We start from the raw sequence: 27588 nt of genomic DNA on the forward strand, positions 1-27588 counted from the left end.
GATATATTGTTGGATACATTTTACACCCCACTCACCTTTTTAAGGATCATAGTTTTATTAATATAGTTGAAAACCACATCAGCCCAGAATGACTGACCCACGACGAGAAGTGTTGCAGGAGAGTTCATTTAATTGATCAGGTGCATCATCCTCATCATCATTTAATTATTATTTTCCTCAATAAACTGAACCACACGGTAATTGTTCTGACACGCCAACCCTTTATCAAAAACAAAAGAGTTTACATTCATCATTCATCGTCTATGCTCTGTACATAATAATGACGCAATGGAAACCGGATTTCAGACATTTTCACAGCTTTATTACAAAGAAATTTACTAATTATAAGGATTTTTTGACAATATGTGACAATGCAGCTCATTTAAGAGAGAGTTTTTATGCCACAGTACTGAGGCTTGAAGAAAAGCTGCTGCTGCGGGTTAATAACAGTCTCAGTGTCTTTATTTGACTTGTGAAAACCATCTTGACACTGTATCCTCTTCAGACCATCTTGATGTCTGGTGGGCGGGGCTCAAGGCCTGGTTCAGGTTCTAAATTCAGAGATGAACTTCAGATCATTCTTTATGTGTGAAAAGTGTTGAATTAAAATTGAGAGGATTATTAAAGTTTAAAATGTGTCTAACTTCAACATTGATTACACAGAGGCATTGATTAGATGGAGAATCAGCTGTAAAAACACTGATAGGAGTTATCTTCATGTCTATGCTTGTTTAAAAGTAACATTTGTTCTCTAAACTGTGGTGGTGTCTTTAGTTTCACATGTGACTAAATGTGTCTTAATGACAAACTGCATCTGTAGCATCTAAATAAAACCCTGAAGACGCTCTGACAGAGCTCCGTGCACGTGTCTTGTCTCTCTGTGGTTTTTTCAGCTTTGTGACAACAGCCAGCACAAAAACCTCAAGTCACACACACAGATCAAATTAAAACACACCACAGCACCGTGTGTATGTCCTTCAAGAGGTTTCTGTGTTTCTATCGTTGAGTTTTTTCGGCGAACGTCCGAGTTTCCCAAAGTGAAGTCGTGCCAGCAGCAGCAACAGCAGAACCATTACCACAACAGTGAAGATGATCCTCATGAGGAGAAGGACATGGATGAAGTTGTCTGAGAAGAGACAAGTGTCTCTAGACGTGTCCGTACAAGTGTCTCTGTGGAGTTCTGTGAAGACAACAGAAATAAGATATTTGACAGAAAAGGAGTTATCTTTGCAATGTTCAATAAAATCTAGCTGCAGTCAGGTGCTTGTCAGACGGGGGGCGACCCTCATTCCTACCTACTGTACTACTGTAGCAAGCCCTTCACATGCTTTACCCAGCACACTTAACTAACCAACCTTTCGAAATGGCAGACCCTGTTTTAGGTTTGGAATGACGCCCCTTTTTCAAAAGGACCGGAATTCCGAAACATGAAAGTAAACTTTCTGAATTCCGGCCCTTCGGAATGGCGCACTGGAGCCGTGTCAGACATAGGACATAGAGATAAGACATTTGGCCTTCTGGGTAAAAAATGTCATCATTATTACATTTTATGGGGCCACAGTGACCTTTGACATTCAAAGACAAGACACTAGTCAGTTTGTCCTTGTGTCCAACGGTGTTGCTGGGATCTTGTGTTCATGGGGCCAAAACATTTTTTGTGAGGCCTTTACAACCATGACTGTCACCTTTGACCTTTCTCCAAATCTAATCATTTCATCTTTTTGTTGTAATGAAAGGTTACACAAAATTTGAACAAATTTCAACCTTCATTAAAACAGGGTGGACTGTTATGAAACATGTTTGTCTCTCACCTGTGACAGTCAGTCTGCTCTCTGGTGACTCTCCAGCTCCCTGGATGCTGCACTTGTACAGTCCTTCATCACACTTGGAGACTTTGTTCATTCTGATCTCTTGTGTTCGACTGTTTTTCATTGTGACGCTGTCTTTGTAGAAAACAGTTTTCAGGTTGGTGGAAGTCGTCTCGTTTCTGCAGCGCAGAGTCACAGGATCTCCCTCCATCACAGGAAGAGCAGGACTCTCCAGGATCACTGAGCCCTCTGAAGAACATGTTGAAGAAGAGGAAAGTTTGATGAACAGAATTGATGTTACTCTAAATAGTAAACTAAACAGAATTCATACAGGTGAGTTACAAGTTCAAAATAGATATAATGACTTTGAAAAAAAGAGTACCAGTGACAATGATGTTGATGCTGTTGCTTCTTCCTCCTCCTTCAGTCTCACACCAGTATTCTCCACTGTCTGCGGGATACAGTGCAGCAGCTGTGCAGGACGAGCCTGATGATGTCCTCTTCATGACACATATTGTAGTAAGTTCCCCATCATCCCTGATCCCTCTTAACTGAGCAGAACCATCAGTTCCCTCACAATGAAAAGAGACACGCTCAAGGTCAAAAAACTGCAGACGGTCTGGAGTGATACGAAGAGAAGCTGCACCTGAAACTGAGAGAAGAATAACATATTTTTCAGGGAAGAATGAACTAAGTTTATTTATTTAAATCAAAACGTTTGAACATTTTTAATGGTTTTCCCTGTTCCTCACCACTTTGCTGAGCATAAAGACTCTGAACTTGTGTCTCCAGCAGAAGAAATTCAAGCATCACTGGAGAAACAAAGGAGCAATGTTGTAAATCAGCAACAGATGCTTTGATGAGCAGCAACATATAAAAGTGAGGACAGAAAGAGAAGAAATGTGACACTGAGTACTCACACAGTCTGAAGCAGAGAGCTGTGACCTCCATGTCGTCTTGCTGCAGACTGAGCGTTGAGCTGAAATACAACTGAAGTAGAACGTACGTGACAACTTCCTCTTCCTGTGGAGGTTATTTCTGATGCTGCTGCAGAAGGGGGGCAGGCTCTCAGATGCTGAAGTGGTCTCTCAGTCTGAGATACAATAATATTGTTCTCATGACAAAATGTGGTTGTGGATATGTTTTATCCATGTCTGATAATGATAATGATTACAAAAGGTTATGATGATGCCATAACCTGCATCAACTGCCGTCATAGTTGCAATGCACAACCTCTCAATGTGGAGAAGACGAAGGAGGTGATAGCAGCTGTTGGAGGTGGTTCCCAGTTTCAAGTACGTGGGAGTGAACATTTGCAGTGACGTCACTTGGGCCTACAACACGACCAGCATCATAGAGAAGGCCCAACAACCCAGTCTGGACAAATTAAGTGAACCCTCTTCTAATGCTGCTGTAGGACAAACCTTGAATTCTTCCCTTAGGTTAGAGAAGCAACACTTCAATGGATAAATTCTACAAAGTGAAACTCATGCATTCACAAAGTCACTATCATGATATCTGTCATTCATATTATTGAAAGGCCTGATGGGAGTAAAAGGAACAAAACGCCCCCTACAGTAAGAGCAGGTAAGAACAGCCATGTCATGTTGTGTACTACTACTACTACACATTGCAGCTTTATTATTTTCAGATTCAGATTCACATCATTTGTACTGTAAATTGTACACAACAACAACAACAACATACGAGCTTGGTTGAACTTGAAGTTTAGGAAGTTGAACATGATTTGAGATGATAAATCTGAGGCTTTCTGTTCTAGATAAACTGGTCTGGTCAGAGGTCTTTACTTTATGATCATGAGTCAGTAAATGATTTACAGATTTCAGACCTGTCGTCAGTTGAAATGATCAACACAACTAGCAGCAGGTACGTGGCCTTCTCAAACATTTTGCTTCTGTTTTAATTTTGAAAACCTAAAAGTGAATCTACTCTAACAGTCTAAAGTTGTATTCATGCATTGAATGTTGATTGCTATTTAATCTAATTTGTAATGAATCGGCTTCTTAACATAGTTTGTTAACTAAACTGAAAGTCTGGAGGTTTGACACAAACCGGTCAGATATTAAGAAACTATCATGGACTAGACAGATGGACATGAACAGAGTGTAGCATGTAAATTATTGTCCACAATAATTTATGCTGCACAAATTACCAGCCACAGAGCTCTCCACAGGTCGTTAGCTATGTGCTTAAATGTTTGAAACTACAAAACTGCTTCATTTGCACAATGCACAGTAGCAAGGTTGATTTTTTCAGGGATATGTAAATGTATCTTAGAATATCGGAGGATGAAGAACAAAGGAGGAAGTTTCATTTTAAACACCCGTTTGCATGGACAACTTTGTAGTCAAACTATGGAACAGTGTTGTGGGTAACGCGTTACAAAGTAACGCGTTAGAGTACTTTAATTACTTTTTTCATGTAACGTGTAATGTAACGCGTTAGTTTCGTGAGTTGAGCAATCAATAACTTTGTTATTTTTTAAAAAAGTAATCCGTTACTTTTCGCCGGATAAGGAAAAGAAAATCCTGACTGCAGCCTGCTTTTTGTCAGACAGACTACTGTGCAACCTGCGGATGTGTCAGCCGAGGTGCACTGTTGTGATGCGTCTGTGCCCTGCTGACCTACGTTACCTATGTGTCTGTGTGTGCGCGTGCGTTTCAATTCGCCGGCGAAAAGGACAAGAGCATAACTATAAAATGCACACTCTGCGTTGGTGATAAGCTTCTATCGACCGCAAAAACATTTACATGGACCAGCTCCACGTACGGACCTGCTTCACCAGCAACAGTGCTTTTTTTTTTTACTTTTATTACACACAAGGCAGGAAGTTCACGTCTCGCCAGCCTCCCTCCTCTCCACATGTGAGTCCCCCGTTCAAACTGACAGACAGATCGAGCAGTGAAGCCGCTGAGAGGGATTCACGGCAATTCCTGAATTTTGATCAGTTCTGCGATCAAAAAAAAAAAAAAAAACCCGCTATGTGGCATATTTCTTTCCTGTTATTGTTATCCTGTAGAGTTAATTTGGTTGGATGACTGATGTTATTCGTCAGGACGTGCATTTAAAAGAGGCTGTGTGTCTGTCAGTTAAGTTGCAGCATGTGCGAGGCGCGCTGCAAAAGGCTTTTAATTTTTGGTAACGCATGAGTACTCTAACGCGTTACTTTTATTCATAGGTAACGCAGTAACATAACTGATTACTTTTAATTGATGGTAACGTTGTAACTTAATTAACTACTTTCAAAAGTAACTATACCCAACACTGCTATGGAACTCTCAAAGTATTGAATTGAAGACCTGTACGAATGAAAATGCTAAAGGAAATGTTCTGTTTGATCTGTTGTTGTTGTTGTTGTTGTTGTTTTGTTTTATGGTAAGAATGTTGCTTAGTGACAGATTACTAGAATAATTAGATATTAGGGTTAGGGTTAACCCTAACCCTATTGAGTGAGGGGCAGGCAATATAAGATGTATCTTCTCCCTGCTCCCTTCCAACCAATGAATAAGAAATGTTGTGATTTGCCATGATATGGTCAAATTGTGAAATTACCTTGGCTGGAATAAAAAGAAAGAAAGAAAGAAAGAAAAAAAGAAAGAAAGAAAGAAAGAAAGAAAGAAAGAAAGAAAGAAAGAATTTATCATTAACACCAATTTCGGTGAGTTTGCTGTACAGTTATGATTTTCATGTTCTAATGATTTCAGTACATTTTCAGATCTACATAATGTTTCATCAGATGGCTGAACTCTCCATTCAGTCTCCACTCACAACCATCAGTGTCCTGGTCGTCCATCTTCTCCTGATGCCCTTTGTTGGAGGTAACCTCAACCATAAAATTATAACTGCTGCGCAGCGATGGTTGGGGCCGGGCAACTTTTTTTTAAAGACAAAATTTGGAAATTTCAATGTGACAGTTGCAAAACCGTAGCACATACGTTTGATCTGTTATGAATTTATTTTCAAAGTTTTGAAATTAGATAGAATAGATACATGCTGTAACACCAACAGACTATTTTCTTGTGTTACTAGTTGTGGACATCCAGTGTTTCCCCCAGAAAAGTTTTTAGTTAAGGTGGTATGTGTCTTGTTTTTAACGATGAAGTGTTTTGCATTAGGTTTTACAGATTTTGAAAATAACAGAATAATGGACTTCATAATTTGTAATGAGTTTGAGTGCACAAAAGTTTCAGCAGTATTGGGGCGACATTTTGGTGAAAGTTGCAAACGTTGGTTTGGTAGAAATTTTAAAAGTTTTAAAATTTAAACATTGACTGTAGTGCTTCCCATGAGATCAGAATTGAAAATGTTCTCGAAAATTTAGATTTTGAGATAAAATTCTTATATTTGCCAAACTTCATCAACCACGACTCCAAAATATTGTCTTTTTTTTCAAGAAGATTGAAAATATATTTAGCAAGAATTGGATCTATATGTTCACAGTACTGTTTACAGACAAACGTCTACATGCACCGTAGGCTCAATTTTCGATAAATCAAAAATCTGTGTGGATCGTTTGTAAAGTCCAGTATGGAGATGCTCTCCAGCAAGTTTGGTGTCAATTGAGCAAAAATTATGGGAGCAGATAGGTTCAATTAAGTTTTACAGATTTTGAAAAGAAACAGAGTGATGGACTTCATAACTTGTAATGAGTTTAAGTGGACAAAAGTTTCAGCAGTATTGGGGTGACATTTTGGTGAAGTTTCAAAACTGTAGCATGTGCCGTTGCTGCCCGACCCCTAATAATAAAAATAAGACACAATGATCTTTTAACATATTAAATGAGAAGTGTGAAAAATTTAGTGTTGGACCCACAGATAAATTGATTCTTCTCTGCAACAGCAAATTTCTGTAACTGCTGAAACGTTTCTCTTTCGGTGCAGTCTGACAATCAAACACCTCATCAACTGTTGGAAAGAAACAATTAGGGACTGATTAGTGTACACAACTGAGTTGAGGAAACAAGAAACTGGGCAATACATTTAGAGTGACTCAGTACATTTTGATTTTTATTCTGGTGTATGATGTACTGTATGTCTGTTCAGTATCTTCGTAGGATTAAAAGGGAGGAGGACTAAACTACTTCTATGTTCCATCCTGTTAGATTCTAGTATTTTTTTTCATTATCTTGAAATCAACTTGTCACTGTTAGATTGACATCTATATATCCACCTTTTTACGAACGTCAAAAACGTAAGCCTGTTTTGCCGGTTTTGCTCTTCCGGTGCAATTTTATGTTTACGTTTCCATGGTTTCGGTAGACGCAGTAAATGCATGGATTTTTTTTTTTTTTCAAAGAAAATCTGTAAAGCGCATGGATCATCACACCAGCTTTTAACAGTGGATATCACACAAACTGACATCCGTGTTAAAAGCCAGCGTTACGTAATAGATCCATGTGTTTACCGCAACTATGACAACAACTGACCATGGAAACGTAAACGTACAATTCCACCAAACCGGCAAAACCGGCTTCCGGGTTTGACCATAGATGACGTTGAGAAACTTGTGGATACATGTATGTAGAGCTATTTAGTAGAACAAGTTAGCCTAGCTGTCTAAACGATGTTATACAACTGACGATGCAATGATGTGTTTAGAAAAAACTATCCATCCATCCATCCATCCATCCATTGTCCGCCGCATTATCCGAGTCCGGGTCGCGGGGGCAGCAGTCGGAGCAGGGATCCCCAGACTTCCCTCTCCCCGGACACTTCCTCCAGCTCTTCCGGGGGGACCCCAAGGCGTTCCCAGGCCAGCCGAGTGACGTAGTCACCCCAGCGTGTCCTGGGTCTTCCTCGGGGCCTCCTCCCGGTGGGACATGCCCGGAACACCTCACGAGGGAGGCGTCCAGGGGGCATCCTATACAGGTGCCCGAGCCACCTCAGCTGACTCCTCTCGATGTGGAGGAGCAGCGGCTCTACTCCGAGCTCCTCCCGGGTGACAGAGCTCCTCACCCTATCTCTAAGGGAGCGCCCCGCCACCCTGCGGAGGAAACTCATTTCGGCCGCTTGTATCCGGGATCCTGTCCTTTCGGTCATGACCCAGAGTTCATGACCATAGGTGAGGGTGGGAACGTAGATCGACCGGTAAATCGAGAGCTTTGCCTTTCGGCTCAGCTCCTTCTTCACCACGACGGACCGATACAATGACGGCATTAGTGCGGCCGCCGCACCGATCCACCTGTCAATCTCGCGCTCCGTTCTCCCCTCACTCGTGAACAAGACCCCAAGATACTTAAACTCCTCCACCTGAGGCAGGAACTCTCCCCCGACCTGGAGGGTGCAAGCCACCTTTTTCCGGTCGAGAACCATGGCCTCGGACTTAGAGGTGCTGATTCTCATCCCAGCTGCTTCACACTCGGCTGCAAACCGCCCCAGTGCATGCTGAAGGTCCTGGCTCGAGGGAGCCAACAAGACCACATTGTCCATTATGGACCACACACTGTCCATAAAGATAATGAACAGAACCGGTGACAAAGGGCAGCCCTGCCGGAGTCCAACACGCACCGGGAACAGGTCTGACTTACTGCCGGCCATGCGAACCAAGCTCCTGCTCCGGTCATACAGGGACCATACAGCCCTCAGCAGAGGGCCTCCGATCCCATACTCTCGGAGCACCTCGGGTCTGGGAAAAGTTCGGGGAGGCCATGGAGGAGGACTACCGGTCGGCCTCGAGGAAATTCTAGAAAAAACTAATGAGAGAATATCTTTTCTTTTCAGGTCAGCCTCAGTTAATTGGTTCATCTCAGCCAATAGAGGCCACAATTGGTGGTGACAGAATTTTGCCGTGTCACCTTGAACCTGCTGAGGATGTTACCAGCTACACAGTGGAGTGGTCGAGGTCTGACCTGCAGCCAAGATATGTCCATGTGTGGCGTGCCGGTCAGGAGCTGATAAAAATGAAACATCCATCATTCTCAGGACGAACATCACTGTTCACTGATGAACTGAAGCACGGAAACATTTCACTGAAACTGTCCAGAGTGAAACCTGGTGATGAAGGGAGATACAGATGTTACATACCAGACAATAAAAAAGAATCCTTCATTGAACTTCGTGTTGGTAAGTAGAGTGAGTAGTGTGAGTACTGTGTGAGCAGTTTGGTGTGGTCCAGTCAGTGAAGACTGAGGATAATCTCAGTCAGTGATATTGGATTGTACATTTGTTCAGGGAGTACGGTTGTCTGCAAACATTGAAGCATCCAAACTACTTGTCACCGGTCTACCCTTAACACATTTTTGTCTTACACGTTATCTTACAGTACCTCTAGGAATAAATTAATTATTTGGTGACAACAATTTTCTCTCTTTTCTTTTTATTAAGGAGTTCATCATACAACACAAAAAACAAGACAAACACAAGTAAAATAGAAAATAAACATTTCACGTCTTATGCAATTTGGGATCACGAGCCCCCAGCTAACCACGCACACTAACTACCTAACTTCACCTACCTACCCTTACCAACTATACCTTTCCTAGCAGTGATGGGCCCGGGCCATCATTTCTTGTCCTGCGCTGCCCACTATGGGACTTCACTGGCAGAATTAACCTCCCCTACCCCGCCTTCAATTGGTTACAGGTGTTCGTTATCGCATTAATTACTCGTACCACAGTTTGCTGCACATCATCACATTACAATAAATGACAACAGTCTTGGAAACAGTGTGTTCTCTGTGGCTGAGTGGCAGAATAAAGGTTTAGTGATCATGAGGTCATGGGTTCGATGGGTCCATATGGTTAGTGTGTCAGGTTACCACTCATGAAGTCACGGGTTCAATTCCTGCCTAATGCCCTATTCGCACGGGATTAGTATTACCTGGGGACGTCTGGTAATTTGTAAATTACCCCCCCACGTCTGTGTTTCTTGCGGTGCATTCGCACGGGATAAGTGATGTCTGTATTTTTACTCGAATTTACTGACATGGAGGCTCCGATATGACGTCAAAGCTGTGCAATGTGCACGTCGTAACATCCGCTGCTGCATGGACCGCGGAACGCATCTGGACAAGGGGGGGGCATAACTTCAAGTCAAGTGGGGGGTGTCCTTGTACCGGGGGTTACTGTTACCAAGGATACGGAAATAAAAGTAGCGAAGCTCCGGACAGAGTTGCGGTGATTGTATCCAGTTTATGAAACATTATGAAAACACATGAGTCTATCACAACAACAGATTTTCCGGGATCGATCAAATCTATTGGATCATCACGCTGATTATCCATACCAGAGGTAGGCTGCCGGTTCTCACAGCCCGGACTTCTGACAATAGTTTTTTTTTGGAGGGTGTGTGTGTGTGCGCCTAGCGGACCCGTCTATAGAGACACGCGTCTATATGGGACAGGCTTTTATTTAATTTAGAACAAACCTTTATATGCTCAGCAAAGATGGAAAATATAGGCTATAGCCTAATATAATAAAATGGTTCTGTTGTTTGGCCACTGTTTAAAAGAGTCAGAATATAAGGAAAGAATCGTATCCAGAGCAGCATCATTTACAAGTTTAATCAGCACCAATTAAACTTCTTCTAAATAAACGTAAACATTTAATAACTCGGGTCTGGTCGGACCGCAGGCTTCTTTTTTTTTCTTCATCACAGGAGAAATAAGGCGTGCGCTGCGCTGCGCTCACCTCGCTACTCTCTGCGGTGCTCTGGTTGTGATTTGTCTGCTGCCTTGAATCCGCCTTTTATACGTGCGCCTTCACAGATTCACAGGCATGACGTATTGATAAACAATGCACTTGATAGACTCACGAATTCAAATCGAAATGCAGCAGTTATTGGCAGCAGTGAAGGTGTGTGGTGGTGGTGACTTGGCTCTTAAAAACACATATACAACAAAAAATGCCCCTCAATTACTGAGATGCAGATTCGCACGGGACTAGTTTTACCACGGGACGTCGGTCTTTGGTGAAATATAGTAGGTAATTTGCGGGGGAAATTTTACTTACTTTTTTACTGACATGGCGCATTCGCACGGGATTAAGATCACAGACGTCCTCCGCAATTATTACAAATTACCAGAGGTCCCCAGGTAAAACTAATCCCGTGCGAATAGGGCTTTAGACATGTTTCTTGCATGTCATTCCGCATGTCTTTGTCAATTTATTCTGCTAATTCAACATGGTTCAGCAATGGCTTTCAGCATTCACACGCATTTTCCGTCAGGAAATGCTGTTTCTAGTTTTTCTAATTAATACTTATATTTATCATGTAACAACATACATATATATATATTAATACTTAGTTGTAGACAGAGCAGCCGCGCACATCCAGTAAAAAAGGTGCTGGACTCAATAAAACAGGATAAACAAAAAGTGCAGGCTTAAGCCTGAAGAAGAGCATGTGGCTCGAAACGTTACTTGTTGGATGTGCTAAATAAATGCACTAAAAAGGGTGCTCAAGTGTGCTGACTTTCTCTTTTTGTACGTAGATACATACAACAAAAAAATCCTAATCATTAGCTTCACAGGTATTCATTTGATGGTTGTATTTCTGGCTCTTATTTTGAAATGTTCCTGTTAATCTCCAGGTGCTGCCTCGTCACCTGTCATCAGTTTAGCAGGGACTGACAAAGACAAGGGGGGAGTGGTGTTACAGTGTGAGTCTAAAGGCTGGTATCCAGAGCCTGAGCTGCTGTGGCTGGACGCTGAGGGAAAGCTGCTCTCTGCTGGACCTACAGAGACAGTCAGAGGTCCTGATGTCCTCTATACTGTCAGCAGCAGAGTGACTGTGGAGAAGAGACACAGCAACAGCTTCACCTGTAGAGTCCAACAGAAGACCATCAACCAGACCAGAGACACTCACATTCATGTTCTAGGTCAAAACTCTACATTTAAACACTGTTAGTTTCAAACAGCTGAGTTCTAGTTCTACACAAACACCATCTGATCTGATTGTGTGTTGTCTCATTTCAGATGATTTCTTTAAGGTCCAGTCCAGTTCTTCTGTCATCACTGGCTTGGTTGTTACTTTGGCTGTTTCCATCATGGTCATTATCTCACTTGTCTTTTTTATCTTGAAGAGACAAAACATCAGTAAGTCACAAATGAACTAAGTGGTTTTTCAAAGTCAAGTTTCCTCACAGGTTCAATGTAAATGGCTTCAATGGAAAGACTGAGTTAGTGGTGGAGACAGAGAAGTTCACTGTGACACTGTCAATTAAATCCAATTTGATTAAATTCTCACATGTTTGATTGTTAAAGTCTTATTAAGAAAAGTGAATATATTTTTTAAAAAAAAGTTTTGTTTTTACACAGAGCCCAGGATGAACCAGAGGGATGAAAGTGGTGGAGGAGAAAAAGTGAGAGAGAAGCTCATGACGGAGGAGAAAATGGAAACTGAGGATAAGAAAAAGGTAAAATACTGAAAAGAAAATAAGAAATATAAACATGATCGACAACATTGAACATCCTACAAAGTAAAAGTCTGTACAAAAGTTCAGTCTCCTCTGAGGATAAACTACATGTTACCAAAGTTTAGCAACGACCTGATGCTGCATTTGTTTCTATTTGAGTCACTGGACAGTGAGTTAAGTCACATGTTCTTCATTCGATCCAGAGTCCAACCAGAGAAGAACTGAAGGAGAAGAAAAAGAAGAAGAAGAAGGAGGAAGCTGAGCAGGAAGTAGAAACACTAAGGTTGGAGCTGGAGACCAAGAACAAGGAGGTTCAGATTTGTCTTTTACACAGAGATTTCTTTCCAGCAGCTCATTTAGTTAAAGGGATAGTTCAACATTTTTGAAAATTGGCCCATCGCCATGATCCCCCTAGTAATAGCAGTAGGTTCGTTACCTTTAATTGTTGGTCCAAGCTGCTTTTAGATCGGGGGAGAAGAATACCGAGCGGCGCAGCTACACTACGGAGGCTAATGGAATTTCTTGGTTTTGCTCATCAAACTCAGCAAATACACAACCAAAAAACTCAAAAACGCTGTGGTGGACAAGTTGTGACCTGCACATTTACCACGCTATGAGATAATAGCGGAAAGTTAAGAGAAGTGAAGCAAATACTCGGAACTACTTTCTTCAGTGAACCACTGGTCGGAGGGACACAGTGTGCGCACCTCAGCCAGTGCCGTAGTATACGGACGTATCTGCAGTAAACAGGCGCTTTTGAAATCACTCCGCCGAGCAGCCGTCTAGAGTGTAAAGTCCGACTTTGCCTCTAAAACAACTCCATCTCGCAACTTTCCGCTATTATCTCATAGCGTGGTGAATGTGCAGGTCACAACTTGTCCACCACAGCGTTTTTGAGTTTTTTGGTTGTGTATTTGCTGAGTTTGATGAGCAAAACCAAGAAATTCCATTAGCCTCCGTAGTGTAGCTGCGCCGCTCAGTATTCTTCTCCCCCGATCTAAAAGCAGCTTGGACCAACAATTAAAGGTAACGAACCTACTGCTATTACTAGGGGGATCATGGCGATGGGCCAATTTTCAAAAATGTTGAACTATCCCTTTAAGAACTGAACACTAAAAGCCTCACTCCTGACGCTGAGTCACTGTAGGCTGCACAGCAAAGAAGCATCATCTTGTTTTTTTTTTCTTTCTTTTTTTTCTCCAGCTCATCTTTGCTCTGTTCTCTTTCCTCTCAGCTGAAACAGAAACAAGATGAACTGCAGCAGCTCCAGGAAGAGAAGAAGAAACAAGAAGATCTGCAGAGACAGGTAAAGGAAATGGAGAGAACAAACAGTTTCTTAGTTTCCTCTAGTCCACATGTTTGTAACAATAAGAGAAGACAGCTGAGTGTCTCCACTGAGTCATGACGTCACATTCATATCTTTAAGACAAAGCTGGTCCAACACCGCGTCCATATAACTAACGTAACTGACTGATTTCAGTTTGTTCTTCAGCGTCTCACTAACAGTCAGTTTGTTCAGGTCAGTGGTTTTAAAACATGAAGAAATGAAGATGTCTGTCATCTGGTCTTCATCTTCTCTCTCCTCCCAGATTAAAGAGAAGCACACTGATCTGCTGCAGCTCAGTGAAGACAATCAGAGGATGGAGGACGAGCTGAAGGAGCTGAAGGAAAAGCTGAAGGCCAAGAACTCAGAGGTTTATTTCTTCATATTGATCCTTCAGCATTGATTCACATGGGCGGCTGTGGCTCAGGTGGTAGAGGTATTCAAGGCTCCTCCCTGTCTGCATGTCGAAGTGTCCTTGGGCAAGACACTGAACCCACACCTGCCCTGTGTGAATGTGTGTGAATGATTATCTCCCAAAGCCCGTCTACGAACAGTGCTGTATGAATGTGTGTGAAAGGGTGAATGCAACCATTACAGTGTAAAGCTCTTTGAATGGTCAGAGTGACTAGAAAAGCGCTGTATAGGTGCAAGTCCATTTACCATTTACATGTCTAGTTGATGTTCAGATAAAGTCCACTGGCTGTATAATGAGCTCCTGGGTTGTAGAATTGAACAGAGACTTTAAAGTGTCATCATGTCTCTGTCTCCTCCCTCACAGCTGCAGAGGATCAGAAACACACCAACCCGGTCTCTCCTCAGTCCTCTAGTAAGTCCTGACATTATGAACCCAGTGAAACTCTGTGATGTTCCTCATGAACTAAACACCAAAGTCGTTGATGATCTCATCAGCTGTTCTCAGCTGTAGACTGTGAATGAGATCAACACTGAGACACATCAACACAACATCTGAACTGGTTCAGTCTCCTCTGAGGAGAAACCACATGTTACCAACCACAAGACACAGACAAGTTCAGCAACCACCTGATGCTGCATTAGTTTCTATATGAGTCATTGGACAGTGAGTTCAGTCACATGTTCTTCATTTGATCCAGAATCCACCCAAGGAGGAACTGGAGAAGAGGAAGAAGAAGGAGGAGGAAGCTGAGCAGGAAGTAGAAAGACTGGAGATGGAGCTGAAGACCAAGGAGACTGAGCTCCAGACCAAGACCAAGGAGGTTCAGAAGATTTTTGTTTAGTTTTCTTCGACGTCTGTCGCTTGCTGTTTAACACTGAATTAAATCATTTAAATTTGCGTCGAAAACAATATGTAAGAAAATCATGTTGTTTGGTTTAAAGACAAGGGCAGGTTGGTCAGACAAAGACTGGTTTCAGAATAGAAAAGAACATCCTGTGTGTTTTTTTCTTTTTCTGAACTGTATGTTGTCATTACATGTTCTCTGGAAATATTCAACATGAATAATCTAAAACAAAAATATTGTCAGTTTACAAACAGATTTTCTCGGAAGTATTTACAGCAGCTCTAACTTTAATTTTGTTTTTCATTTGCGTCTCTGATCTTGTTTCTTTTCTTTTCTTTTCTCTCCAGTTCTTTAAAAAACAATCTGAGCTGCTGCAGCTGATCCTGGATCACTTTCACACACCGGAGAAGAACCAGGAGACCTTGATGACAACGGTTTGTATTTAACATTGTTAAAGTGAAGCAAGATGTTATGGTAGTGAGCCCCCCCCCCATATATATTCTATTCAATTCTACCCATGCCTAAGGGTTCACTCGGTACAGTGACATGTGAAATCTAGTGCACAGTGTAAAAAAAACCAGATAAACAACATGAGTGAAGGAAACTGTTGTGATGTTCAGACCAGGCTTCTTCCAGCTGATCTTCTCCTCCATCCACCTCCACTCAACTGCTTCACACATCTAACTGAAAATGGAGCTGAAACCATGACCAAGGAGGTTCAGATTTGTGTCTTTTACACAAATATGTCTTAACAGTTACATAAAAACTGAACAAAGTGATTTTAAAAGCCTCACTCCTTATGCTGCATCAGGACATTGTACTTTTTAATTCTGGATGTTGCTGTGTTAAAGAAATAAAAGTAGAATTCCCCCAATACCTAGTGGCAAACAATAACATTTCCTGTCTCATTTTTACCACTAAAATCTGAAATAATGAAAAAAATTATCCAGCTCATCTCTGCTCTGTTCCCTTTCCTCTCAGTTGAAACAAAATCAAGATGAACTCCAGCAGCTCCAGGAAGAGAAGAAGAAACAAGAAGATGAACATCAGAGACAGAAGAAGGAGCTGGAGACCAAGAACCAACAGGTTCATCTGTTCAACAACTAAACTGAGATGAGAATCCACACAGACCTAAATGTTGTGTCTTCATTCACTAAATCACATCAATCATCTCTCTTCTTCTCTGTCCTTCCTCCCAGTTGGAGAAGCAGCTCCAGGAAGAGAAGAAGAAGCTGGAGGAGAAGATAAGAGAGGTTCATGTTTCTACCTAAATCAATGAGCTGTCTCTTCTTCTCTCTCTTTATCTACTTTTACAACACTGAGACAGGAAATAACTGTGACATGTTCCTTCCTGTTACTGTAGCCTACATGACTGTTGATCCACTGTTGATTTGTAGCAGATGAATACACGTGAATGCTGATGAGAACAACATTCATCTGTTTATTATATTGTTGTTACGTTTTATTGTGTTTTTAATGCTTAAGTAGTAAAACTCTCCCACATTATCTTTGGTCAGATGGAAAATCAGCAGAGACAGAAGAAGGAGCTGGAGACCAAGAACAATCAGGTTCATCTATTCAACATCAGATTCCTGTTTCCTGATCTACTGTATATGTGTTTATAAAAATCTTTTTTTCAGGTTTATTCAACTACAAACCTAATGTCTAATAACAACAGAAGCTCACTGATTGTATCCAGAGATGTAAACATTCACCATCTCATCTCTGCTCTGTTCTCACAGAAACCAGATGAACTCCAGCAGCTCCAGGAAGAGAAGAAGAAACAAGAAGATGAACTGCAGAGACAGAAGAAGGAGCTGGAGACCAAGAACCAACAGGTTCATCTGTTCAACAACTAAACTGAGATTCACATGTCTAGTTGATTTTCTTCTTCTCTCCTCCACTCAGTGACATGATGTCTTAGATAAAGTCCACTGGCTGTATAATGAGCTCCTGGGTTGTAGAATTGAACCGAGACTTTAAAGTGTCATCATGTCTCTGTCTGTTTCTCCTCCTCCCTCACAGCTGCAGAGGATCAGAAACACACCACCCTGGTCTCTCACCTATCTTCTAGTAAGTCCTGACGTCATGAACCCAGTGAAACTCTGTGATGTTCCTCATGAACTAAACACCAAAGTCATTGATGATCTCATCAGCTTTTCTCAGCTGTAGACTGTGAATGAGATCAACACTGAGACACAGACTGATTATCTGCTGCTTGTTGCTTCACTTTCTTCATCAACTTCATCAACACAACATCTGAACTGGTTCAGTCTCCTCTGAGGAGAAACCACATGTTACCAACCACAAGACACAGAAAAGTTCAGCAACCACCTGATGCTGCATTTGTTTCTATATGAGTCATTGGACAGTCAGTTCAGTCACATGTTCTTCTTCTGATCCAGGGTCCAACCAAAGAAGAAGTGAAGAAGAAGAAGGAGGAAGTTGAACAGGAAGTAGAAAGACTGAAGGAGAAGTTGAAGACCACAGAGACGGTGCTTCAGGCCAAGAACAAGGAGGTTGAGAACATTTTTGTTTAGTTTTCTTTGACCTCTGTTGCGTGCTGTTTAACACTGAATGAAATTATTTTAGTTCGTGCTAATTCATCATTCATGGTTTTTCATTTGTGTCTTTTCTGTCCAGTTGTCAGAAAAACGATCTGAGCTGCTGCAGCTGAACCAGACACCGGAGAAGAACCAGGAGACCTCGATGACAACGGTTTGTATTTGTGCTTTTTACACTGGTAAAGCGAAGAAAGAAAAAAGGAGAGCTGCTGGAACCTGATGGCTTAAAAGCTCAAAGTGAATAGTTGTCAAACCTAAAACAAACCACCCATGGATGAAAAGTCCATCCTCTGTACAATCAAGTGGAAATGTATTGAGATGATTTCCCACGTATCGATTTTGATGTTCAGACCAGGCTTCTTCTTCCTCAATCCACCTCCACTCACTGCTTTACACATGTAACTGGATGTTTCCTCCTCCATCAGACATCCAGCCAGCAGAGACAGGATGAACCAGACAAAGTCTTCACCTTTTGGATTAACCAATACAGCAATGTTGATCTCAGAAACGACTCCTCTGAGGTAAAGTTGTTTTCTGAAGATCAGAGAAGAAATGTGTGAAGCCTAGTAGAAGCTGGATTTGAGTTCAGCTTCTCCTTTATCAACAAGAAGAAACTCTTAAATATCCCTTTCCCACTGGTCAAAAAACCTGTTTAACCCTTTTGGTGGCAGTGGGAAAGGCGCACCGAGCCGGGTCAAACGACTCGGTAAGCGACACGGGTTAAAATCGCCTTAAATCTGCTCGGCTCCGATCGGCTTGCAGTGGGAACACCAGACCCCTGTCAACCCGCTAATTTACGTGATGACGCTGAGCGTTACGTGACACCACGTCATCGCGCCGGTCGCGTCTCATATCACGTACCAAAACAAAGCTCTGCTCTCATTCGAGACTGGGCCACTGACCAAAAACGATTGAAAAACAAAAGAAGCAACAGTCTGTTTAACTGACGTGTTGTGCGGACATCCGTCACGGCCGAGGCAGACTGGCTGTCCTCCGCGGTCCTGGTGCTCCAGGTCAGCCAGACGCCTCGTCTGCCTCGGCGGACGGACACTCCGCGGCGGACGGCTGTGGCATGACACTGTGTTTCTTGCCCCGTGGATGAAAGCGGGGCGGCTGGTTTATGCTCTGTCTGGTCCCCCAGCGGGGGGGGCAGACTTGGCTCATTTTGGTCAATGGGAAAGGGGCCAAATGCCGATTGTTAGCGGGTCGACCCGCGTTTAAAAAACTTGCGTCGACCCGCTAATTTTAGTGGGACAACGGCTTTAGTGAATTTCAAAGGAGGTTAAATCGAAAGCAACTGGACTTAGTTATTTGTCTAGGAAGACGTTTCACCTCTCATCCAAGAGGCTTCATCAGTTCATGTAGCAACTGACCAGGCTGGGACTGGTCCAACGGGAGCGTGCCTATGTTCCCACAGCCCTATGTTCCCACAGCCCTATGTTCCCACGGCCCTATGTTCCCACAGTTCTAAGGTTTTCCTCAAAATTAGGCCCTATGTTCCCACTGGACTCTCTCTACCTATCTGGACTCTATCTATCTAGCCTGTCTAGCCTCTACCGGGTCTTTTTACTAAACTTAACCAACTCTTTTCTTCATTGCCTAAACCCAACCAATGGTGGGACCAAAGGGCTGTGGGAACATAGGGCCTAATTTTCAGTGACAACAAAAGTTAGAAATGTGGGAACATAGGGCTGTGGGAACATAGGGCTGTGGGAACATAGGAATGACCCCGGTCCAACTATCTGGTGTGGAGACTCACTATTTAACCTCTTGTGTGGGCGTTCACAAGGGTCACAGCATGAAAAGTGGGATTTTCGTCCACGTAAACGCCTGCAGATTTCCCTAATTACCGGCAATTAACGACAATTTATGGACTGCAAACGTCGCGTTCGTCCGTGCCACATACTGACGGAAACGAACCACTGGTGGAGGGGCTAATTAGCATATGAATCGCGGCGAAACAGCGCCTGGTCAGAAGGTGTTAATGGCTCTAATCAGCATATGAACAGTAGCGGCCAGGCGGGGCTTGAATGGCCTCACTCAGTATTGGTTGAAACCACTACTCTTAAACCAGAAAAATGACTCGGGATTGGTTGATATGTATACTTTTAAACTAGGAAAATGACTTGTGATTGGTTGATATGTATACTTTTAAACTAGGAAAATGACTCGTGATTGGTTGATATATAGGCTACTTTTAAATTAGGAAAATGACTCCTAATTGGTTGAAATATACACATTGTTATCCTATGGACATGAATTTATTGAGCAAAGAAAAATTGCCAGCAACATGTTTATTCACAGAAAGAGCTTTATTGGCATAAATAATAATAAAAAATGTATGTATACATAGCACAAAACACAACACACAGCAGTCTCCTCCATGATCCTACGGCACAGCTCTGTTTGCTGCGTCTGGGCTGTAGGTAACAGATGACATTCTTTTTTAATTTTGTCCATGTTGTAAACGTCTGTGGTGTGTTGCCCTGTATTCAGGATTTGCCCCTGAATGTGAGGCTGCAGAGCTCCAGAGAACTTTTCACAGCTTCCGTCTGCGCTGCAAGTATAAGACAGTAACACTTAGGCACAGCATTAACATGCATCCCCTTACATTGAACAGTAAGCAGAAAGTAGTAACAATACAGTTACTTACACACAATAGTGTCTTTATCGGCATCAGGCACAGTGGTCACGAGGTCAGTCTGTGAAAACAAAATGTACGGTTAAGATGAGTATCTGTTTTACGTTTTTCCTTATGCAGCAGAATGAACACATAGCCTATTATTTAAATATTACCCTTGCTCTGGTTTGTAGCTCCTCCAAGTTGCCTCAGAGTTGTGAAGACGGCGTACTGCATCCTGTAAATACACAGAAACACAGTTTGATAAAGCAACACACTGGTTCAGGCTACTTTTAGCTTGGGCTACGGAAAGAAAGCTTTACTTTGAGGCTACTAGCTTAGCAAGCAGGAACCGAACATATTCTTACCGCAATTTGGGGATTGCATCCGTCTTTTCCTCTTAGAGTTGGGCTCCTCTGGCCTGTTTTTCATCTCCAAGGCAGTCAGTCCGAGTCTGTGTCGGCGGTAGTTATCTGACGAGACAGCCCACTAACAGTGTTCAAAACTAACAGTTCACTCCTCTTGTCGGTGTGCCGACTTACTGTGGAAAGGTGTTCGTGTCCATGCAGAGGAGTTGAGGGGGAGGCGAAGTTAAGACGCTGTCCAGCCATAGTAGTCAACGAATCAGCAAAGTTAGAAAAAGTTGTGAAGAAGTCTGTTTACTCCTTGTAGCCTCGCATCACCAGGCTCTTCAGACAAGCGAAGAACTCCTTGCAAGTACTTCCGTGTTAGTCCCGCCCATGACCTCACGTGATTGGATGAGGACCCGGAGTCTCGTCGGGTCCTCCAATCACAGGGGAGTTCATTGTTATATGGAAGAACTCGCGAGATGTGGTTTGCCCATCTCTCGACACTCATTCCAAACTATATGTTCAAAGTTGTATTCATTTAGACAAACCTGGGAAAAGTCCTGGGAAATAGTGTCCCATTTAAATTGTCTAGTTAAAATGCGGTTGCTTTTCACTGTTGTGGTTGTTGTATTAATCTTTTTTACATAACATTGTAGTAGATAACACATTTTACATAATTTTTAAAAACCTATTTAGATGATGATTAAAGTCAATTTGTTTGTTTTTTCTCTGAATATATTTCTTTTAAAATAGTTGGGTTTTTTTTTTTTTGTTTGTTGTTGTTTTTTTACATATGGCCCTAATACACCAGCGTACTTCTCAGTATTGACAAAAATGTGTTAAAATTCAAATGCATAAAAACTTTTTGTGGATGTTTTAAATTGACAGTGGGTTTTATAAGGATTAAAATGAAGTTAATACCTTTTAGAAAAATCTTACCTGGAATAACACTCCTCCTGCTACCAAGCTACGCTGATTTGCATTTGTATAGCTCACAGCATGATCATTTACATGTTAAAGCCTTCCCTTGAATTAGGGAGAGGGGGGTGATGGGGGGGAAACTGCCCAGCACAATTTCTGACAATTCACGACAATTCCCGACAGTTGTGGGTGTTTCCTGCAAATTGTCGTATGCAGTCGCAAACCTGAACTTCCACGACAATCTACAGTGTCGCTAACTGTCGAAAATCCCACTTTTCATGCAGTGGGTGATGATGTCACTGGTTCCCTTTTTGTGCTCCAAGTGCCAACGACAGTCGTTTAAATGACTGCCTTTGATGGATGGCTTTAGTGAAGTTTAGTGATTATTGTCCTTCATGGTTATTTAGTCAGTCTCATGTTGTCACTTCCTGTTTGACATGATCCACTTTCCTTCAAACAGAAGCTGAAACTGAAGAACTGGATGTTACATCTGGAGTTCACCAAGAAAAGTGAAACCATCCCACTCAAAGAGCATCTCCTGGACCCAAAGCAGACGAAGACTGTGAGTTTCACTTGTTGTTAAAAGTTGTTTTATATTTCATGATGCAGCTCTTCTCTGTTTTCCCTCCTCATTTCCTGCTTAAAGGGGCATTCTGACTATTTACTGCTTCACATCCATGAAGCTGGGGAAGTGATGGACGGTCAAACCTCTACAAACACTAGACGCTACAATTTCCACAGAGCAACAGAAACATGATAGGACTTTCCTCACAGCCTGAGCTGTACTCTGTGTGACAAACACACTTCATAGTATGTCAAAGAGCTGCAGGTGAACACCGGGTTTCTGTCATGGAGAGAACAATTCACAGCTTTCATCTTCTCTAATTCTACATTCACAGGTCTGGGACAAAGACAGAGACAACAAAAACCCCCAACAAACTGGAGATCTGGTTAAAGCAACACTGAAAAGCCCCATAGGAGAGGTCTGACATCATGTTACATTATGTTATTACATCACATCTGTCTGATTATGATATATTTATTTATATTTTATCCACAACCTCTTTTTTGCTTTTTTGTTTCAGACTGTGGCGACATGTACTCGTCAACAACCCTGAAGACGTTTGCTGATGTAGTTTAATATTGTTTCAGGTTTTTATGAACTTCCACACATAATAACACAAACAACACAACACACTGTAACAGTGAGACATTACAGTAAAGTCATTACTATACACATGAGAAACAACGAACAGATAAAAATAAATATTGATTAATCCGTCAATAGAATATAATAAAGACAGTGAGACTGTGACAGTAGTTTATACAATAAAAGCTGTTTTTATTTTGTCCTCTGTTTCAAACTAAGTCCACTGTCCAACAGATGGACAGAGTCTTTGGAGCTGATTTAACACAGTCTGAGGATTTGATCATCATTCAGAGTGTTTTCATATCTTCAGTAGTTTCTGTAAATCATTCACTGTTTGATTGTAGAACAACATCTGTGTAGACGTCATGTCATTTTTATTATTATTTTTTTTTAATAAAACACATTTGTACATGAGTTGTTGCAGTTGATTCTTTAGTTCAGTGGTTTGAGGAGAAATCTGTTTACAGGACTTTGTTGATCCTGATACAGTGACACCTTCAGGGTCACACCTGAGTTCTTCTGTCACATGTGGTGATTTAGTTGATCTTTTATTCTGTAGAAATGTAGCTAATATTAAACACTACAGGAAATGCTGCTTCGTGAGTTTCAATGTAAAAAACAAACAAACTATCCATCAGTGAGAGTGAGACTTGATTTCCTTAAAGCTGCAGTGTCTCAGTTTATCAACTGCTCAGACTGAAGAGTCATTGATCTGAGTCATGATGGTTTTAATTGCAGCTGTAATATTTTACACTGGTGATCACCAGGCTCAAAGTTCACTTCAGGACAAACACACTCATAGTGAAACTGTTTAATCAATGATTGATTAATTAATATGTCAAATCTGAAAATGTCTGTATGAATGAGGTTTTAATTTCTGCAGCTATTTCACCCTCCAGTCAGATTCTTCAGTGTTTAGAGACCAATCAGCTGCTGTTACTGATCAATACACTGAACAATTACATGAAATTCTACAACTGATCAACCAGAGCAGGAAATAAAGGTCAGTGATCTGTTAATGATTCATAAACTCTATCAGAGCAGTGGATATGCAGTCCACCAGACAACAGGTTGAACAAAGCTGGATGATATGATTGTTCTTATATTGGTATATGTGATATATGTGAATCAAATTCAGTTTTTATGAATAGAGCTTGAAAAGAAAACACTTGTGTAAATGTACAGTTCTATTACATACAATTAACATGATTTTTGATTTTGAAACTTCATTATCAGTCATTTCTCCTTCAACAAACCAACTCTCTCTTCAGTCTTCATTTGTGAGTCTTTTGCACTGTAAGACCAAATATATAAAGATTATATCTGTGGTTAATTATGACAAACTCAACGGTCAATTACTCAGCTTTTCACTGAGCTTTCTAAATTGGCCTTCTTGGTTGAATGGATCTTTCTTAGGGTTATCAAATGATGAATAAATAAGTAATAAAGATCTCACCCTGAGCTTTAGAGAACTTCTATATTTTCTAATACATACGCATGATTCAGAAAATCATCAGTTGCTTCTACATCTGGTTATAAATATAGTGGTGGTGGCAGAGTGAAGGTCTGAACAGGCCTCTTACCGTTCTCTGTCTGTGCTTCTCTGCTGTGGTTTGTCTCAGTGCAGACGTTCAAACTCTCACCAGCGTCAGCAGCGTCTAAAACAACAGACCACAGAGAGAGGGAGCAGAAATCATTCAGACGTTAGAGTCGACCGCTTCAACTGCCACTGACTCCTCTTCTTATTTTAACCTCCTCAGTGGTCGACCAAGATGATGAACACCTGAATCTTAAAATAAGTTTAATCATAATACAGACGTGTGAAAACTCTTGTTGTGTGTTTCACATTGTGTTGAAGAAAAAACAAAGTCGAGTTCACCTCCGTCCTTTTCCTTTTTGTGACGGTCGCATATGTCACAACTGCATACGTCAAACTATCGAGATCATCTGCATCGTCCACTCCAGAAACTGAAACACAGAAAATGTAAATTATTACCAGACTGAAGGCTGACAGGTGGACAGATACACTTTATATCTTGATCATCTGTCAAATTAGTTAGAAAATTCACCTGAGTCTGTTGTTCTTGACGTCTTTGAGCAAACTGATGGAAAGAAAAGTAAAATTATTGACATCAATAGAAACAGACTTTAAATCATTGTCATACAGTATATTAGAGAGAGAGAAGCTGCTTCTCTGTACCATCATGTGGGAGAAACCCCAGCAGCAGCAGCAGCAGCAGGGCAACAGCCAAGACGATGATGATGATCCACTGCAGGCTGTGGAGGTTTGTAGAGTCAGAGTCATTGGAGACGAGGTCTTTCTGAGCTGGTGGACACATGATGGAAACTGAATGTGCTGCAACTTCACATATAACACCTGCTGTAGGACTTTCTAGTTTCTTAACAAAGAGTTTTAACCAGTGTAAAGATCTGTAAGTATTAACAATACAAAGGAAAAGTTATCATCACACTGTCTGTGAAGTTATGTTTCCTGTTCAGAAACATAAAATGCATCTTCAATGAAGAAGATATATTGTATCTTTAATTCTGACACTTGATGATCATACTGTGTACTTGTTTATACAGTAATTATGTTTGGTTTTGCTTTTATGCTTGTTTTGCTTGGTCGGTGTTGCTGTTGTGTTGTTCTATCTCTGTAATCAGGGTGTCATAGAAAAAGAGAGCCTGCTCTCAATTGGCTTCCCTGAATAAATAAAGTTTGAAATGAAATGAAATGAAATATTTAAAGGGACAACGAGGAGTTTTGGAAAAGCGAAGTGTTTCACACTACATTTGTGAGCCTCCGCGCGCACCGTACATTTCTTTGACCGGCGCAAGACAGACTCGTGTTTTCATTCATCAAAAATTAAAGTCAGAGGTTCAAAGAGGTTCACATACCATCGTAGTTCCGACCATAAACGGCGATTCTGCGGCGTTATTCTCATAACTCGCCACGAAGGAAACGCTGGTCGGCTCGACCAGCATTTCCGCCACCACTAATAATAACAAAATAACGATAGTGACAGATCGATATATTTAGCGAAAATGGAGCCATTAACAAGTGTGGGTAGCGGAGATTCATCCACATTAACGTGAGACTTTTTTATAACCGAATAGAAACTCCTCGTTGTCCCTTTAAGGATTACTTCTATATTTACATATATTTTCAAAAATATCTTTGATAGAACATTGTATTTGATTTAAACTGTATTTATATTTACATACATATGGCAGATTTGTTGAATGCATGTATGTCTACAATGTAAACATATTTAAACATGGTTCATGTACACAATTTCAGAAACACAAAATTATAGCTAAAATAATATCTGTAAATATTAAAAACATACACAACACTTTAACTTGCAAACTCACTTTGGTCCAGATCCTGTAAAGACATGTCAAATAGATACTGTATGACATACGTAAATGCTTCTATATTGAGATATACTCATATATGGATTAGAGATGTTGCAGCGTAACATATCAGGGGATGTACTATTATACTACATGTATACGATGTGAAGCTGAGATCCAGCTTGCCCGCGACCCTAAGCGGTATAGAAAATTAATGAATGAATGAACTATTATGGCATCTATACATCCTGTTAATAGTAAAGAATATTATTTTAGAAATAATAAAAAAGATCAAATTATATATATTTTGATGACATTGAGAATGTTATATGTTGAATTTCAGTTTTGTTTAATATTATGTAAATAATATATTTATTGTAATATGTAATATTAATATATTTAAAATACATAGCAGAAATTTTGTATGTTGACATACGTATATACAAAATATATCTGATGAATATGGTATTATTTGTTGTATTTCAAATTTCATCATTTTTATTAACTATAGTGAAAAAAAAAATAATGTAAATTAATAACATTATTGCCAGTTTTAAATATATATTTGTGTAGATTTTTTAACACATATTTTACATACAGTTTTACATAGTATAATAACAATAACGGTTTACAATTATAAAGTGTTTTTTTTAACGATACCAGATACCCATAGCGCTTAGAGAAACCGTTATCACTTTTTACAATTACAATTTTTATATACAATCTTCAACAGTCCCTGACTGTACAAATAATAAACATTTTTTGACTATTTACTAAAGGTCCAGTCTCACCTGTGACAGTCAGTCTGCTCTCTGGTGACTCTCCAGCTCCCTGGATGCTGCACTTGTACAGTCCTTCAACAAACCTGGAGACGTTCATCTTCACCTCCATGGCAGCACTGTTGGTCATTGATGTTCCATCTTTGTAGAAAACAGCTTTCATGTTGGTGGAAGTTGTCTTGTTTCTGCAGCACAGAGTCACAGTATCTCCCTCCATCACAGGAAGAGCAGGACTCTCCAGGATCACTGAGCCCTCTGAAGAACATGTTGGAGAAGAGGGAAGTTTGATAAACAGACTTGGTGTTACTCTAAATAGTAAACTGAAGGGAATTCATACAGGTGAGTTAGATTACAAGTTCAAAATAGATATAATGGCTTAAAAAAACGTACCAGTGACAATGATGTTGATGCTGTTGCTTCTTTTTCTTCCGTCAGTCTCACACCAGTATTCTCCACTGTCTGATGAATACAGTGCAGCAGCTGTGCAAGATGAACCTGATGATGTCCTCTTCATGACACATGCTGGAGTAAATTCTCCATCATCCTTTATCCCTTGTAACTGAGCAGAACCATCAGTCCCGTCACAATGAAAAGAGATGGACTCATGTTCAAAGAACTGCAGACGGTCTGGAGTGATACGAAGAAAAGCTGCACCTGAAACTCAGGGCCGGCCCTGTACATCTGGGGGCCCTAAGCAGGATAAAATTGGGGGCCCTGCCTCACAGTGTATATATGTACCATCAAATATTCATAAAACCAGCTACCGTATGCAACCCTTGCATATTTTATTGTACCTCTATCAACATGATGGCGAGCAGATATTTTATTACTAATTAGAGTCACTGAAACACTTAAAGCTGTCTAATTGCACTTGTCATTTTTTCTTCTACTTTGTTTTTGTCTGAATGTTAATGTTAATATTGTGAATGGCAATAGGTGGCTCCAAACATGCAGTATTAAATCACTACTTTTGATGTAGCAGAAAGATAAAAGATTCTACAAAAGATTACAGTTTGAACAGATTTATTTTCTTTAAATTATCTGTACAGCTAAATTCTAGAACCCTTAAAACAAAACTTCAG

General features: G+C 40.9%; 2 protein-coding genes and 1 long non-coding RNA gene across 9 annotated transcripts in view; 2 read left to right on the top strand and 1 right to left on the bottom strand.

Moving 5' to 3' along the window:
• Positions 1-21901, top strand: part of LOC311001373 (uncharacterized protein) — a 29167-nt gene extending 7266 nt beyond the window's left edge. The window contains exons 4-8 of the mRNA XM_083992455.1: positions 14619-14741; positions 15113-15199; positions 15747-15851; positions 17755-17850; positions 21681-21901. Coding sequence (XP_083848581.1) covers positions 14694-14741; positions 15113-15199; positions 15747-15851; positions 17755-17850; positions 21681-21803 — 459 coding nt within the window. The 5' untranslated portion in view covers positions 14619-14693 and the 3' untranslated portion in view covers positions 21804-21901. The remainder of the gene's footprint in view (positions 1-14618; positions 14742-15112; positions 15200-15746; positions 15852-17754; positions 17851-21680) is intronic.
• Positions 1-27588, top strand: part of LOC311001324 (uncharacterized protein) — a 130261-nt gene that overhangs the window by 86993 nt on the left and 15680 nt on the right. For 5 of the 7 annotated variants that reach the window (XM_083992380.1, XM_083992377.1, XM_083992379.1 and 2 more), the window contains 5 exons: positions 5545-5647; positions 8549-8890; positions 11358-11645; positions 11743-11862; positions 12085-12182. In XM_083992380.1, the coding sequence (XP_083848506.1) occupies positions 5554-5647; positions 8549-8890; positions 11358-11645; positions 11743-11862; positions 12085-12182 (942 nt within the window). In that variant the 5' untranslated portion in view covers positions 5545-5553. Of the gene's footprint in view, positions 1-3598; positions 3700-5544; positions 5648-8548; positions 8891-11357; positions 11646-11742; positions 11863-12084; positions 12183-27588 lie in introns of those variants that run through there. The other 2 variants (XM_083992381.1, XM_083992376.1) reach the window with 2 other exon arrangements.
• LOC311001682 lies at positions 19668-20169 on the bottom strand. Its single transcript, XR_014596194.1, has 3 exons — positions 20126-20169; positions 19983-20031; positions 19668-19886 (listed from the first exon to the last, which is right to left on the bottom strand). It is a non-coding gene; the product is annotated as an uncharacterized lncRNA (long non-coding RNA).

This window comes from Trachurus trachurus, assembly GCF_905171665.1.
Source record: "Trachurus trachurus genome assembly, chromosome: 18".
In the NCBI taxonomy this organism is placed as follows: domain Eukaryota; kingdom Metazoa; phylum Chordata; class Actinopteri; order Carangiformes; family Carangidae; genus Trachurus; species Trachurus trachurus.